The sequence below is a fragment of the Epinephelus moara genome, chromosome 6, assembly GCF_006386435.1.
Source record: "Epinephelus moara isolate mb chromosome 6, YSFRI_EMoa_1.0, whole genome shotgun sequence".
NCBI classification, from domain to species: Eukaryota; Metazoa; Chordata; class Actinopteri; order Perciformes; family Serranidae; genus Epinephelus; species Epinephelus moara.
Genome location: NC_065511.1, coordinates 32,434,377 through 32,450,901, shown reverse-complemented (window position 1 = coordinate 32,450,901; position 16,525 = coordinate 32,434,377). Strand labels below are relative to the sequence as shown.

General features: G+C 43.2%; 1 protein-coding gene across 1 annotated transcript; it reads right to left on the bottom strand.

Annotated features, from left to right (window-relative positions):
• Positions 1–4,397: 4,397 nt before the first annotated feature.
• On the bottom strand, positions 4,398–15,567 carry LOC126391835 (neuronal acetylcholine receptor subunit alpha-7-like). The gene is made up of 10 exons (XM_050046790.1): positions 15,475–15,567; positions 12,809–12,948; positions 11,554–11,598; positions 9,874–9,983; positions 9,682–9,761; positions 9,273–9,440; positions 8,667–8,861; positions 8,076–8,162; positions 7,829–7,938; positions 4,398–5,990 (listed from the first exon to the last, which is right to left on the bottom strand). Exons 1-10 carry the CDS (start codon positions 15,524–15,526, stop codon positions 5,109–5,111), a joined length of 1,869 nt encoding a protein of 622 aa, XP_049902747.1. The 5' UTR covers positions 15,527–15,567; the 3' UTR covers positions 4,398–5,108.
• Between the last annotated feature and the right edge of the window lie 958 nt (positions 15,568–16,525).

Here is a 16,525-nt window from a genome sequence, read left to right as displayed (position 1 = left end):
CAACACAAAACTGCTTTGCTAGCTCAATCATGTTGTAACTAAGATATCCGCTGGAAAAAATATGTTTTTCACGGACCAGTTATTGAGTTTGTTTACAGGGCGGTGGAAGCTATGAACGAGCTAACCCTCGTCTGCTGAGTTTTAAAAGTGCCAGCTGTTTTGTTGCTTTCTGTTGACGTCACATTCTGCCTTGTGTATATCCAATCAGCACCAAGTAAACCCCAAGCCCCAGCCAGCAGTTTTTCGGGGCTGTTCTGAATACCTACTCCGGGGCAGGGACTTGTATAGCCCCTGTAAAAGTTCCAGAACTCTGTCCTTCGGGGGTGGTTCCTGCGGTGGAGACACGCACCAACGGCCCCGGCCCCGTAAAATTACCCCGAAGTTCCTGCGTTGGAAACGGGCCTTATGAGGATTGACTCACTCTTGGAGCCAAGCCTCAAGAGGCCACTCGAGGAACTGCAGTTTTTGGCACTTTTAAAGTTAACGTGAGGTTGCCACTTGTCATCATAATCTAATTTTAAAAAAAGTTATGAATACCTTATACCCTCTCTGCCACACGATGCCCCTATATCATACACACTGGACCTTTAAAGTGGGAAAAGCCGACTGAACTGGAATAAGTGGTTAAACTAAATGCGTTTTTAACTAAACGCCATAGCTCTCTGTTATTCCAGTAGTTCTATTTAACTCTTTTAAAATACAGGATGTTTTTATCAACGATTACTCCCATCTTTTATATCCTCTCCCTCTCTTCTTTTTCCCTCATGAGCAAACACAATACAGAACTGTCAGCACTGCACAAGCAGCAGTGTAAGTGAACCTCGTGTGTGTGTGTGAGAGAGAGAGAACATAAAGAGACAGAGAGCTTTGGGAGTACGCGTGGTTACTGCATTAGGTCTGCGGCAGGGTCCTGACTCTCACCACTTGATGCGTGAGTGGGTTTTTGTGCTTGTGCTGTTTCACGTGTCTGGACGTGGGTGCAAATTTGTGCGACAACTGCAGCTACACATTGCAGAGGCCCCTTGATACTAAAGATTCCTGCATCCCACTCTCCTACTCGCTGCATCACGCTCCACTGTTTTGTATGACGCGGTTTGCTTCTTCTCTGAACAAACAGCTCTGCGTGAGCTGTCAACACGGAGCAGGTGGATGACTGAGTCACCGGAGGAGGGGAGTATCTTAGATTTATTACCTGTGCTGTATTGCATCTCTCAGCTGTGCAGCCCTGGCAGTCACACAGACAAAAGAAGCTCAGTAGGCCATTGAAATTCATTGTGAATTGCTTCTATAGTAAACCGCCCTGCCTGCACATGCACTATGAAAAAGTTTAAGGCCTAATTTATAGCCTTTGTGCTGAAGGTTTGCGTACAGCCGCGCCAAGACAGCAATTAGCCAAATTCAACCATCATAAGGTGTTTGCATTATTTCATAGTCAATCATTTTACATGGGAATGTTTGCCAAGATATTCTTTGCCAATTCAGAATATATGTCCAGTCACCCTGAAATGCTGGTCTAAGTACAGTTTAGCAGCAGCAGCAGCATCCCAGATGAGGAGGAGGAGGAGGAGGAGGGGGGGTTCAGTCATCTCCTCCTCCTCTCCCTCTCTCATTAATGACCAATCAGTTAAAAACTTTATCGGGCCCTATTTGCTCTCTCAGCACATTTTTTTCCCTCCCTCCTCAGTTTCTCTCAACCATGCAACCACCTTGTTCGTTTTTCCGTCGTTCAGTTTCCTCTCTGTCTCTGTGCCTCAGCATAGCCCTCTCCTCCATCTCTCCTTCCTCCCTTTGCCCTCTTTATTGCTGCGCTTCATTACCTCCATCTTGACTTCCCTCTCTCTGGCTCTTGTTTCCTCTCATAACCCTCCTCTCCTTCCCTCCTCCTGCCCTCTGTTTCAGCGTCCTTTTTAAACTCTGATGGAAGGGAGGGGGGCCAGATGCATGTCCAGAGAGTACAAAAGACAAGGCCGTTCGTTTCACAAGATTCACTCCTCCGTCCGTCACAACCTACTGGCATTCACATTGTCCCAACACCTCTGCAAAATGTATGGCTCATTTTACATAGGCATATCCAGGGTCATAGAGATTAGGATTTTCTGCATACATAAGCGTGAGGAGATGTGTGCTGGAGTGTGTGTCTATAAGATAAAAGCCTTGTGAAGAAGGGTTTTTGGAAAGCTGACCTTGTCTTTTCTCTCCCACATGTTGCAGTCTACACCTTATCTACGTCTGCACAGAAGGACAATGTTGTTTCACACTATGAAACCAGTGCTTTGAATTCTTTGTGCTAGCTGAAGTGTATCCTTCATTCACAAACACAAGAGATACTTTAAACAACCCTCTCAGCTCAAAACAAGGGAATGACTAAGGTAAGAAAGAAGAGAAAAGAAAAAATCTGCATGGCAGTGTGCAGGTTGTGTTTTTAAGGGATGTTGGCATGGGCGGATTGTGAGATAACGGGCCCCTGGGCAAAGATATGGAAAAGGCCCCACCACCTCCTCCAAATCAGAGCAGGATGCCTTTTATTTATTTATTCTTTTATTTTTCATTCAGGTGTCTCTGAGGTCATTTTGTGTCTTGTTTGGTGCTGTTGTGTCTCTATGATGTCACTTTGCGTCTTTTTTGGTCATTTTGTGTCTCTTTGACATCACTTTGTCTCTTTTTGGTCGTTTTATGTCTTTGAGGTCATTTTGTGTCTTCTTTGTTCATTTTGTGTCTCCTTTAAATCATTTTCTGTCTTTTTTGGTCCTTTTGTGTCTCTTTGACGTCACTTTGTCTCTTTTTGGTCATTTATTTTTTGTCTTTGAGGTTATTTTGTGTTGTCTTTGTTTATTTTGTGTCTCTTTGAAGGTATTTCCTGTCTTTTTAGGTCATTTTGTGTCTTGTTTGGTCCTTTTGTCTCTTTGACGTCGCTTTGTGTCTTTTTTGATCATTTTTGTGTCTCTTTGAAGGCATCTTGTGTCTTCTTTGTTCATTCTGTGTCTCTTTGAAGGCATTTCCTGTCTTTTTTGGTTGTTTTGTGTCTTTTTTGGTCATTTTTGTGTCTCTTTGAAGACATTTCCTGTCTTTTTTGGTTATTTTGTGTCTCCTTTAAATCATTTTGTGTCTTGTTTGGTTCTTTCGTGTCTCTTTGACATCACTTTGTGTCTTTTTTTGTCATTTTGAGGTCATTTTTGTGTGTCTTTGAGGTCATTTTGTGTCTTCTTTGTTTATTTTGTGTCTCTCTGAAGGCATTTCCTGTCTTTTTTGGTCATTTTGTGTCTTGTTGAAGTCATTTTGTATGTTTTTGGCCATTTTGTGTCTCTTATAAGTCATTTTGTGTCTTATTTGGTCCTTTTGTGTCTCTTTGAGGTAATTTGTGTCTGTTTTGGGCTTTTTGTGTCTCTTTGAAGCCATTATCTGTCTTTTTCGGTCATTTTGTGTCTCCTTGAAGTTATTTTGTATCTTTTTTGGTCATATTATGTCTTTTTAAAACCATTTTGTGTCTGTTTTGGTCATTTAGTGTTTCTTTGAGGTCATTTGTGTCCTTTTTTGGTCATTTTATGTCTCTTTGGAGTTGTTGAAGTCATTTTGTATCTTGTTTTGTCCTTTTGTGTCTCTTTGTCTCTGTTTTTTTATATATACTTTATTAATCCCCGAGGGGAAATTCAATTTTACACTCTGTTGTCAATTACACACAGGTCCGAACACACACATGCACAAACTGGACCTATACATGCACTAAGTGGAGAGATGTCAGAGTGGGCTGCCCATGACAGGTCCTTTTGTGTCTCTTTGAGGTCATTTTGTGTCATTTTTGGGTCTCATTTTCTGTCTTGCTTGGTTGTTTTCTGTGTTTCTTTGAGGTAATCTTGTGTCTCCTTGTGGTCATGTTATGTCTAGTTGTGGCTGTTCTGCCCCTTTTTGTTGTAAATTGGTCTCTTGGCAGCTCCCTTGCATCTCTATGCAGTCTTTTTGTGTCTCTATGTGGTTATTTTGTATCTCTTCCTAGCTGGTATGCATTCATTTAAGTGACATTTTGCAGGTGGGCCCTGACAATTTGGGCCCTGTGCCAAGTAGGGCCTGTTCAGTAATCCATCCATGGATATTAGTGTGTTTTCTGCTTCATAGAAGACTACAGTATAAAATGAAGCTAACATGATTGTTAAAGGTGCTGCAGAAATGAATCATCAGTGTCATCATCCCATTACATGGAGGATGTTCAGGCTGTATGATTGTGATAAAGAGTATTCATGAGGAAAAATACTGATCACAATGACGCTGGGTTTCCTGTTAAAAAAGAAACCTTGGGAAAACCTTGGATGAGATTCAAAATTTAATTGAAATTCTAAAAAAAATAAAATCCTGCAAAGAAACCCATCAGTGGTAACAAAATGTGTGTGCCACAGTATAAATAATACTTGGGGGAAGTGACTTATAACAGAAGAGCACACAGATAATCTGAGTCTGTATTGTCAGGAAATGCAGGTTTACATGCAGCACGTTTCTCTACTGAGCATCTTCATGTAGCATCCAAAGACGGCAGTACAAATACTTTATAACAAATTTAGTAAAGTCATGCTTTCCAGATCTCACATAAATTCTGGGATGATTTTACTTTTGGATCCTCATTCACACAACTGTTCCAGAACCTCTTCCCTTCTTATTTAACTGTCAAACTTTAAGAAGAAATCCACAACCATCCATATTCCAATGAATCATTTGATGCTCTGTTAAAGGTTTCAGTTGACAGTCCATTAGCTGAAAACAAAATTCACAAAAATGATCAATGCATGAGACGATTCTTTCGCTTTTTTAAGACTGGAGTGCTGCCTTTTGGGAGAAACAAACACATCAATCAAACTTCCATAGAAACGTTTACAAAAAGAATGTATGAACTCTATATGTGCGCATCATTAGATATATTCTATCATGAAAAATGGTAACATCGCACCATAATGTTTCCAAATCATAGTCCACTCCACATGTGCCTCTCCAGCGTACCAAATAGGAAATGTCTGCTGCTGCATGCCCTGGTGTCATTAACAGCAGTTGTGCTTCCAACAAATCATCATCTGCATTATGCCTTAAAATCTTCCACTCTGTCACATCCCTTTCTTTTTGGTCTGTCAGAGGAAGTCTTTTGACAGTGCCTCTCCAAAGTTGGGTGCAGCCATGAGAATAGCGATGGTACAGATGATGTTGAAAACACTGAATCCCACCAGGCACAGGCGGTCGATGACAGCTGCAGCAAACTGCCACTGCTCCGCCAAACTGAGCTGCCGGTCCTGCTCCTTAACACGCTCCACCAAAAACTGCACCTCCACCAGAAGAGCCTGCAGCTGGTTGTCCACTGCCACAGATCGAATCACACCACTGTGGGTGTGTACAGTGGCTGATCTCCCTGCTCCGGCCCCAGCATCTAGGCCACAGGGTCCAGAGGATGTGGTTGATGGGTCAGGGTCCGGGGACAGTTGATTTTCCTGTGGGGGGCTCCCAAACTTGGATGACGGGAGGTGGTGATGGATAGGTGTGTCTCCAGCTGGTCCTCCTGCTGCTCCCACTCCCTCTCCTTCCCCTCCACCTAGTCCACTGTTAACCCTCCCATGACTTGTGGTTCTGTTCCTCTGAACCGGCTCCAGCTCTGCCGTGGTTTGGAAGGTCTGGAAGCCCATGTAAAGCAAGTGGCCATTGGGCTGTGGATGTGGATTGGGGCTGGGTTCTCTGTGGACATGATTAGGGAGGATCACAGCCTGAGAGTTGCGCCGGTGGGGCAGTTGGTGCAACAGAGGGTGGTTGAGCTGAGCTAGACTGGCCTGCAGGGAGTTGAGGCTGGGGGGGAGGATGGGGGGCACTGGCGTGGGGATGGTAGTGGTGGTAGCGGTGGTAGTGGGAGAGGACAAGGTCTTGCTCTGAGAGTCTTGGCAGTTGGAAAGAGGCGGCTCCGCTCCCTCTCCTGGACGCTTCATCCGCAGGAACCAAGGAACCCACTGCAGCAGAACCAAGTGCACCTGACATACAAGGACACAAATATTGCTAAAAAAATTAAAGTACACAGATGCACATTTTCGCATTTAAACACACATCAGATGAGCATAAAGGATACTTCATGGTCAGATTCAACCTAGTGTTGTAGTATTTAACATCAGTCTTGGTCTCAAGACCATTTTTTGAAGGTTACGGTCTTGTTTCAGACTCAGCCACATTTGTACTCTTGTCAATCAGTCTCAGACAAAGACGACTCTGGATTTTGCCTTTGCAAAAAGCAGTGTGAATAAAGTCTGTTAAGTAGATATCAGCTCCTCAGTGTTTGTATTTGTCTGTTCATAGTAAACAAAGGAAAATTCCCACACATAAAATTTCACTCTGCAAACTCTTTTGATCATTTCATCAAAGCATTTCTCACAGTACACTTATACATAGGCAAATATATGCAGTGTGGCAATAAAGTATGTAAATGAAGATGAATCAGTGTGGGATTCCCACTAATATGGTCTTGACATGGTCTCAACTCCTCAGAGTCTTGGTCTTGTCTTGGCCTCGATACACTCCGGTCTTGGTCATGGCTTGGTCTCAGTTCAGGTGGTCTTGACTGACAGTGGTTCAGCCACAAATCTTTTCATACTACATCAAACCTCTAGCTATAAATCTTGGTTTAACATTTTATCCCAGCTTGAATTTGAATCAGGAGATGTCTTTAGTCTTGTTGGTAACATTGCAAAGATTTGATCTATTTAGTTTTAAAGAGACTGAACATCTTTATACAAGCCTTTATTTCGTCACATCCTCACATTACTGCAGTGCACTTTTCACCTGCCTTGATCAAACATTCTTTGACAGGCGTTAAACCCAAGCCCTGAGGCTATTACATCTGCTTTTGATTCTCTACACTAGCTGTCTTTTGGTTGCAGAATTGATTCAAAACTTTTAACTTTTATCGAGCGCATGATAATGACCAAGATCCTTGTGCAGTGGCCTCAGAGTCAAAGATAAACACCAAGGGTGATCCAGCCTTTCCTATTAAAGCCACAAGACTCTGGAGCAATCTGCCTGAGAAGATCTACTTAGCTGAATATGTGCCCTCCTTAAAAGGTGTGTTTAAGGAGGTTAGTATGTTTTCTTTGGGTATACCTGAAAATAACAATCCTGTTATCGTTACCTTAGAATGAGCCCTTTATATGTACATAGGGAGCTGGTCTTTGTCAGCAAAGTCTGCCATGTTGCACCACCATGTTTCTACAGTAGCCCAGAGCAGACAAACCAAACATTGGCTTTTTTTTGCATTTTTACCGATTTAAATCACCGGTTCCATTTGTTTTGAAGAAGGAGACCTCTGCAAATAATTCGGCTCCCAGCAAAAAACTCCTGAACATCTGGATCTTACGTTATCAGTGAAATAAGATGAGCACACAACAAGTTAACAGAGAAAAAGGTGAGCACGAATTAGCAGGTGCTGGACTTGCAGGCTGTCTGTTATGTGCCAAACAGCATTGGAGAAACACTGATTTATAATGTTAAACTGCTTTATTTCACGTTTTTACCGGTTTAAATTATCAAGTCCATTTGTTTTGTAGAAGAGGAGACTTCTGTGGATAATTTGGCTCCTGGTACAAACTTCCTGAAAGATGAACACTGAAGAAATCCTAACCAGTAGATTACAATTTCAGCTGGTTGCAGTTTGCAATCCTTACCACTAGATGCCACTAAATCCCCACACACAGTTTCTTTAAATCACCTTTTAAATCACATGTTTAGCATTATCCAGCTGTTGAATATTGTTTTTGATATTTTGTACAAAAGTGCTCCATTAATAAAGTTTATTATTTTATCATAATTACTAAAAACTCACCCAGCGTGGCATGTGTCCACTGTTGGGGTTGTGGTGATGGAACTGGAGGACAATGACTGTGGCCACTACGGACATCCCGACAATCACCATGGTGCTGGCAAAGTACTGCCCTGAGACAGACAGGAGGAGAGCACATTTCACTCATAATGCTGCTGACAATCTGTATGCTATGAGCAATGTCAGTCCTCCCAAAACCTCAAAACCCACTAACAGATACACACATGTGCACACATGGAGAGAGACTGACCTATCAGGGGTACAGAATCTGAAGTGGCAGGCATAATCTCTGCAACCATCAGCATGAAGACAGTCAGCGAGAGCAGAACCGTGATGCCTAAAGGCAGAAACATGACACCGGGGAGTAGTGGGGTGCAGAGAAAGAAAAGGGAGAGTCCTTTGGAGAAGAAAGTACGCGAGTACATTTATTGAAACAGTATATTTGGTATGGTGCTCTTGAGTCGCTCCAATCATCTGTCTCTCTGACACCCACAGGAAAACTAATTCGATTTTTCATCTTCCTCTCGCCTTTTCCGTCTTTGTCATCCCTTTGTCTCTCCTTCTCTCCATCTTAGCCCTCCTGACACCCAACAAAAGCTCACGCATTGCTGATTGAGAGTTTTCCAATAATGTTGAGAGAGAGGGATTGTACGAGAAACACTAGAAGAGTGAAAAATGCCTTCACAGGGAAGGAGTAAAGAATAGGCAGCAAGAAATATATTTTATCTCACAGCAGCTGCACCTCTCGTTTTCCATATCTTATATTTTCTCAGCCTATCTTATTCTAACACCATCCTTCACTCCTGTTCTTCCCCACCCTCCTCTTATTATTATTCCTCACCAAGGCTGATCTTCTCCCCCGAGTTGGCGGGGAGCAGAAAGACCACCAGGGTCATGGAGGAGAGCAGAACACAGGGGATGAGGAGGTTTAGAGCGTAAAACAAGGTCCTCCGTCGTAAGGTCACCACAAACGTAACATCAGGGTAAGGTTCTGCACAGCAGTCGTAGAAAACTTCGTGACGACCTCCAGGGACCTCTGAGGGGACAGAGACAGACGCAGGTGCAGCAACGACAGCATTATATTGCAGGAAATACCAGCAAGGGTTGAGAAAACGAGAAAACAACGAATAAATGGAATGTGCTATGAAATGAGAAAAGTCTGACATAGCACCAGCATCATAAAGAGATTTTATTGAGCACAGCTAAAGTCGAGTGCAGAGGGAAAGATTAGATCTTATGAAAATTAAGAATGGTGTCTGCAGGGAGGCAAAATATGTCGTTCAGATATTACTAAGTAGTTGTATTTCTATCCAGTGAAATGTTCATGAGGCATACTCCAACTTCTCCCACTAAAATCTAATTACACTGCAGGACTCCATGGTGGTAATGTAAGCACTGTTACTAAGCAACACTGTTTGTCTTCCAGGGCCTTGACAGCCTGTCTCACCCAGAAGGTCCCACTCTCCATTGGGCATGTATCCTGACACGTCTGCCTCCTTCATCTGGATGTCCAGCAGCCAGCCATCAAACGTCCAGGAGCCAAACTTCAGTTCACAGCGCTGGATGTCGAACGGAAACCATCGCACGTCCACGTTACATGTGCTGACAAATATTCCTTGGGAAAAAAAACAGGGGGAAATAGTTTACAGTGGAAGGGAAAATATGTTATAGGGGCAAAAAATAACCATTGTTTTTCGGTGCAGCCATCTGGAAGTAAGTGAAGAGGGAAATGGTAGATTGCAGCAAACATCCTTACAGGATTCATTTGCTGCAGCATGAGTAATACTGCATGTGTGCAGGATGACTGAGGACGTAGTTTAGTTTTGAGGACAAAATGCTGAGGTGTAAAAACTCACCTGGAGGCAGATACTCACAGAAGCCGCTGGAGTTTACCAACACATTGGTCTTAAAGGTGGCATCAAACTTATCATGAGCACTGGAGGACAGCAAACACAGTGATGAGTGATGGCACTGTGTGTGTGTGTGTGTGTGTGTGTGTGTGTGTGTGTGTGTGTGTGTGTGTGTGTGTGTGTATATGCCTCACATACCTGTTGTAAAGCAGTATGTCAGGTGTCCAGACCTGGTCAGGGGTGAAACGGAGGTTCTTAACTCCAGGATACTCTGACTGGTTCCACTGGAGGTAGTGGTCATACCACTGCTGGGAGACACAAGCACAACACTGGTTTTGAACAAAAGCATAAAGACACACACGGTGTAGGAGCCATGAATTATTATTTTTTGGATTGCTACATGTTCGTGTTCGTATTTTGGGATATTATTATTCATTATTTTGCTGTTACTGGGAGAGCTGGGTCACATGGCTATGGGCGGTGACACTTATAATCCATAATCCATTCACCTGTGTGTTTTTTAGTAGGACAGAGGGTGAGCGTGTCGCCATACTTTTTGTTGACCCAACACATTCTCACTCTGGCCTCGTCACATATTGACGTTTGGTCATGGACTTTCCACGTCCACATATGATGTGCAAGGTACCCTGGGTGCGTTCTGGGACGCCGTGTCAAGTTCTGCCTGTGACATGCATTGTCTTCTTTCAAAATACACTTCCGTTTTGACAGGTGATTTAATGCTTACACACAGTCTCTTTCAAAATAAAGCGCTACGTCAGTACACTGCAAATTGACATTTTTTTCCTTCAACAACAAACACACGTGGTTAGGTTTAGGAAAAAAGAACAGGCTTTGGCTTTAGAATGTCACGGGATGAAAACAACTCGGGTGAAAGTCGGTGTTTGTTTGACCCATCCTCCACCACTCCCGCCCACCTCAGTCAGACTTTCAATGGCTTAATTTTCGTCCTTATCCCACCGCGTTTCCCCCTGACGCCGCCAGGCACAGTTAAACTATAACATATTGCGTACTGCGTATCATGCCGACAATAAAGGACGCCTTTTTCGTTGGTTTCTGACGCCGTAAGTCACTGCCCAAGAGCCGGATTTCGCTGACTTTGGATTGAGACCGGGCTCGTTGACCGCACATCTGGTGTTCACTGTGATAACTTTAATCACGAGTTTGTTCATGTTACAATGAGTTGATTCCTTTTTATTCATAAATTTAACGCATTTTTGGATCCCGGTGAATCTTTTTTGTTGGCATGTCAGACAAGTAAACCCGGCTTCATTCTCGCAGTGACTCATAGTTTGCTTCCTATGGTCGCTACACATGGATACACACAGACAACACACACACTGCCATTCTGATTTTCAGTCTACTCTGTACACACAACGTATTTTGCATTCCCTCCGTTGTCTCCCTGCTCTTCTTTTTGGGGAATTTTTGGAGGATGTTGTGTTTCTTATTCAAACCAAGGTTTGAGGATAGGAGGTATGGCATGCTGTACAGATTATAAAGTCCTCCACAATACAGGAAGTTAACTGTTTGATGCTCTAAATTTTCTGGTGGAGGACCCTCAAACCTCCTCTTTTTGTAATAAGGCCAGTTGAATTGTTTTTAAGGCCACTTGAATTTGCCCTTGAAGATTATTACTGTAATTCTTCTATGTTTGGAGCAGAATGATGAAAGAATCTGCACTCAAGTTGAAATGCCTTCAATTATCACTCTTATTATGTGTCCATTATCATGACTGAACCCCAACCAGCAACTGGAGTGAATCTGTGTAACTGATCCCACAAGTGATGGGGGGACATACGAAAAGATTTTTACCACTCAGATCAATATCACACCATTAATGTTATTCATTATACTCACCATCTGCAGCCAGGCATTTGTGGTGAGGATCTGGTTCTTTTCATCCTTGAATAACACAAAACATATAAGAGAAGAGGTGATTTTAAGGTCCGGTGTGTAGGATTTAGGGCGATATGTTAGCTGAAATGAAATATAAGTATGTTTTCTGTAGTGTATTATCACCTGCAATAAGAATTGTGTTTTTGTTAGCTTAGAATGGGCTGTTTATATCTACATAGGGAGCTGGTCCTCGTCCACGCAGTCTGCCATGTTGCACCGCCATGTTACTACAGTAGCCCAGGACAGACAAACCAAACACTGCCTCTAGTCAGGGCCATTCATGTTCTCATGTCGGCTAACATAGTTGGCAGCCCCCTGCACGACAAGCAGCATCGGAAAAACACTGATTTTTGACGTGAAACCACTTTATTCAGTGCTTCTACAAATTTAAATCACCACGTTCATTTCTTTTGGAGAGGAGGAGACCTCTGCTGATGATTCAGCTTCCGGTAAAAACTTCTTAAATGTCTCGATCTTAAGTTATCAGAGAGGTGAGCACAAATTAGCAGGTGCTGGGCTAGTGGGCCATCTGCAACGAGTCAAAGAAACACTGATGTGTGACGTGAAACAGCTTTATATTTCATGTTTTTATAGGTTTTAATTACCTGGTCTGTTTGTTTTGCAGGGGAAGAGATCTCAGCGGATAATTCAGCTCATGGTAAAAACCTCCTGAACAATGATCACCGAAGGAATCCTAACCGGGAGTTCACGCTTGCCCCATATTTGATATCTTGTGATTAGCCATTTTGTTATCTGATGTAAAATGTAGTTATTCAACAATATGTCATTTAGCTTTGAATAATGTGACTTAAACATTCGTGCTACTTAATCCAGAGAGAGATCCCTCTGTAATGTAATTCCGATTTAGATGGTGGGGGACAAAACTGTGTCAGTATGCATTCCTAAGTTCAAGTAAAGCTAATGTAAGGCTTCAGCAGTCTGAAAAACCAGGCTCTTCCACAGCCTTTCTAGCATGAAATTCCCTTGTTGTATTACTATCCCTCTGCTGCAGCTCAACAGGAATACAGTTTTGGAGATATCCATTTGATTTAAATAATTCGGACCGATGAGACCTCATTAGCTTTGGACTTTAGAAAGTATTTTACAGTGGACTTAGATAATATTACATTAGGAGTGATATAAAGAGTATGTTTCTTGTATGAATGTATTGTATGGGGGTATAAGTATGTTTATGGTGCGTTTGTGCCACGCGTACCACATCCATGACCTGCATTAGAGTGAAGGAAAACTGTACAGTGAGAGCCTGGGAGTCGTTGGCCACCGGTCTCTCCATGGGGTTGTAGTCCCTCAGCAGCTCCCTGAGCAGAAACCGCTGGTGAGGACCCTGCACTGATACTGAATAGAGGAGGGGAGTTCAATGGAGAGGAGATGATGGGATGGAAAAATGTGAGAGTTGAATCACAAAAGAGGAGCAAGAGAAAAAAAAGTGACAGTTACAACGAGAAAGCTGTTCCAGGGGAGACGAGGAGAAAGCACTGAAGAGAGAGCAATGGCAGAAAAACGGTGTGATTACAATGATTGATGGATCGTTTGGGTGAAAGTGGTGTAGAAAACTAAAGGCGAGGTGAATGAGAAAGAGAAGGAGAAACAAACTAACAGTGGGAGAGCAGACATGCTCCAATGGAGATAAAAGAGACTGTGGGCTTTTAGTGGTGTAAGAAAAGGTAACATTTTAAGCAGCGCCTGACCTAGCGCATACAACCCCGTAAACACAAATTATCATGATTATATTTATGACATTATCATTAATAAGAACGAAATCAACACAAATAAACACAAAGGAAATTGTCCACATACTTGACACAAGGTCAAACACGTTCTCAGTGGATGTTGGCCTCCATCAGAAATGTGAATCTGTGACAAGCCGGGGTGAGGAAAGTGTCCAATTTGGGGACCTCAGATTTGCATCTCTGCTCTCTTGTGGCTTCATCACACCATGGCCTGCAGCATCCACTGGGGCACTCTGCAGCCAAGTGTGAAGCACGGGATGAGAGTCAGTTTCTCTAAGTCTGAGGCCATGTTTCCCTGCCAGAAAACGGTGGATTGCCCCTTCTGGGTTGGGAGTGGGTTACTGCCCCAAGCAAAGGAGTTTGAGGATCTCTGGATCTTGTTCATGGGTGAGGATAAAATGAATTGTGAGATGGGCAGGTGGTTTGGTGCAGCATCAGCAGTGACGCAGGTATTGCACTGGATCATCCTGGTGAAGAGGAAGCTGAGCCGGAAGCAAAGCTTGCGACATGCTGGTCCATCTACGTCTCAACCCTCAACTATGGTCATGAGCTTTGGGTAGTGACCGAAAGAATGAAATCACAGATACAAGCGGACGAAATGAGTTTCATTTGTGGGTTGGCTGGGTTCAGCCGTAGAGGTAGGGTAAGGAGCTCGGAGTAGAGCCGCTGCTCCTTCATGTCAAAAAGGGGTCAGTTGAGGTGGTTGGGCATCTGATCAGGATGCCTCCGGGACCCCTTCCATTAGAGGTTCTCTGGGCACATCCAACTGGTAGGAGGCCCCAAGGTAGACCCAGAACATGCGGGAGGGATCATGACATCTGGCCTGGGAACGCCTGGGAATCCCTCAGGAGGAGCTGGAGTATGTTGCTGGGGAGAAATACGTCTGGAGTACCTCGCTCAACCTGCTGCCCCTACGACCCGGCCCCGGATAAGTGGATGAAAATGGATGGAGAGATGGAAGAGATACTGTGTGCGCAAATTAATCTTCTTCTCATTTTGTATTGCACCCCGGGTGTCTTGCCTTTTCATTTTCTCTTAGTCTAAGACTCTCTATATACTCTACACCACTCCACCATTTCCCTGATGGTCTTCTTCTTTTTTTTTTTTTTAATTTTGGCTGCCCAAGGCAGCTGCCTATGTCGCCTATAGGGAGATATACCACTGGTTTCAACTACACAGGACAGGAGAAGAGATCACAGGATGAAAATGTGTGTGGGAGAAAGAGAAGAATGTGAGCAGGAGACCAGAGAGAAAAAATCCTGTTCCTCCTAATCAATTACGTCTCTGATTGATCACCAGCAGACAGTCCGAGTCTTTCCCACTGCTGTAAAAATGTCACTTTCATTTCACGCAGGAAATAGTGAGGCCATTAAACACTGAAACACCCCAGACAGACACACACAGCACTCACGACGATGAGAGCGGGGAACTGTCTCCCTCTTCGCCCTATAACTCCACCACTAGACTTCGATTCACTTTTGATTCATTCTCCACAAGGCAATAGCTTTGATGTGAAGGGAACTATTATTGGGGGATATCAGAGGGAAACTGAATAAGTTAAAAAACTGACATACACTTTAAATAGCTGTGTAGTGCCTGTCCTGCGGGCAAACGGTGAATACCCCTTCATAGACCACACACAGTGCTAATGGTCCATGAGTAATGCACTTACTGTATAGTGTCAAATCCATATTTATTTACTAGGCCTTAATTAATATCAATATGTCTCCACAGATGGTTTGCCCATTATTCAAATTAATAGTCCCCTGTGTCCATAATGTCCTCCCATCGTAAATTAACCACTAGTGGCCTCATAATCACCCCTCTGTTTCTCCCTGCATATCTATCTATCTATCTATCTATCTATCTATCTATCTATCTATCACAAAAAATGCACAGTCCAGCTTTTACAATCTGCAGTAAAGATGATTAAATTTCATATTGTTGCTTGCTCATTATAAAAATAAATCCATTTCTCTGTCTGGCTGCACACCAACAGACTCTCTGCCGGTGTTGAAAAGAGCTGCTGAGTGCACAGATATTAACAACAGACATGCACACTGTGCACAGCACATGCAGAAAACACACACTTGTTCGAGCATCACTCAAAGCACCGATGAAAGTCACTCACCCCGGAGCAGAGTCGCAAGTATCAACAGCCAAAGAGCCACAGCCTGCCACATACTGCATTCCTCTGTTTAAACAGAGAAAGAGTGGAAGAGGGAGAAACAGAGAGAGATAAGATGAGGGAGGATGAAAATAAAGGGAGAGTAAGTGGGAGAGAGAGAGAGAGGGAGGGAGGTCTGAAGAGGAAGAAAGGTTGTAGAAAACAAGTGGAGAGAGTGTGAGACCAGCAGCGGCAGAGAAGGGAGAGGAGGGGAGAGGGAGAGGAGGAGAGAGCAGGAGTGAGGGAGAGATGCAGTCAAACAGAGTGCTGCTCTGAAGAGGGAGATGCTGTGTGTCGGAGTCAGTCAGATACTGGGAACTGGGCATACCCTGACCAACAGCTCACACTCACCCTTCATGCCTCTGTGCTCATCAGTCGCTGCACACTTTCTGATGTGCACACATCTGTCATCACATCAGTCATCTGTCATTTCACCATGGATTTACTCTGTGCTTTTTACACCCTGGGGTTGGTAAGGATCTCAAGAGGGGCTTTGCATTTTTTTTTAGTGAGTAACTCTAATTTAAGGGATGCAGCAGTAATCTATGTGTCTTTAACTCAAAGCTTTAAGGGGAAATAAAGGTAGCACATGGTGGTGAATTTAACCCAAAATGAAATATCAAACATTTTTGAATCAGTCAAAGAACCATTTTTTCAGTCAGTAATATTAAAAACCTGCTTTGCTTTTTAACAAGTACAATCTCACATAATTCACAGAGTAATGCTGACACCTACTGGATATAATAGCAAAGTGCAAAACTTGTCTTGCAAGATAAAATCTGTGGTCTCCTAAAAGCTCACTGCCAACTACATTTATTGTGAGTCACAAGTTCTACAGAAATTTCCTGACCTGTTAGAGGGTGGGAGAGGAAGACACCTTATCACATGGTCCCAATTCAGCTTATCATGAGCTGTAGCATTTACATTAAACACAATTCCATTTCCCTATTGTACATATTAGATTTGTTATTGCATTTTTATAGTATCTCTCACATATTTTATTATACTTTTTCCA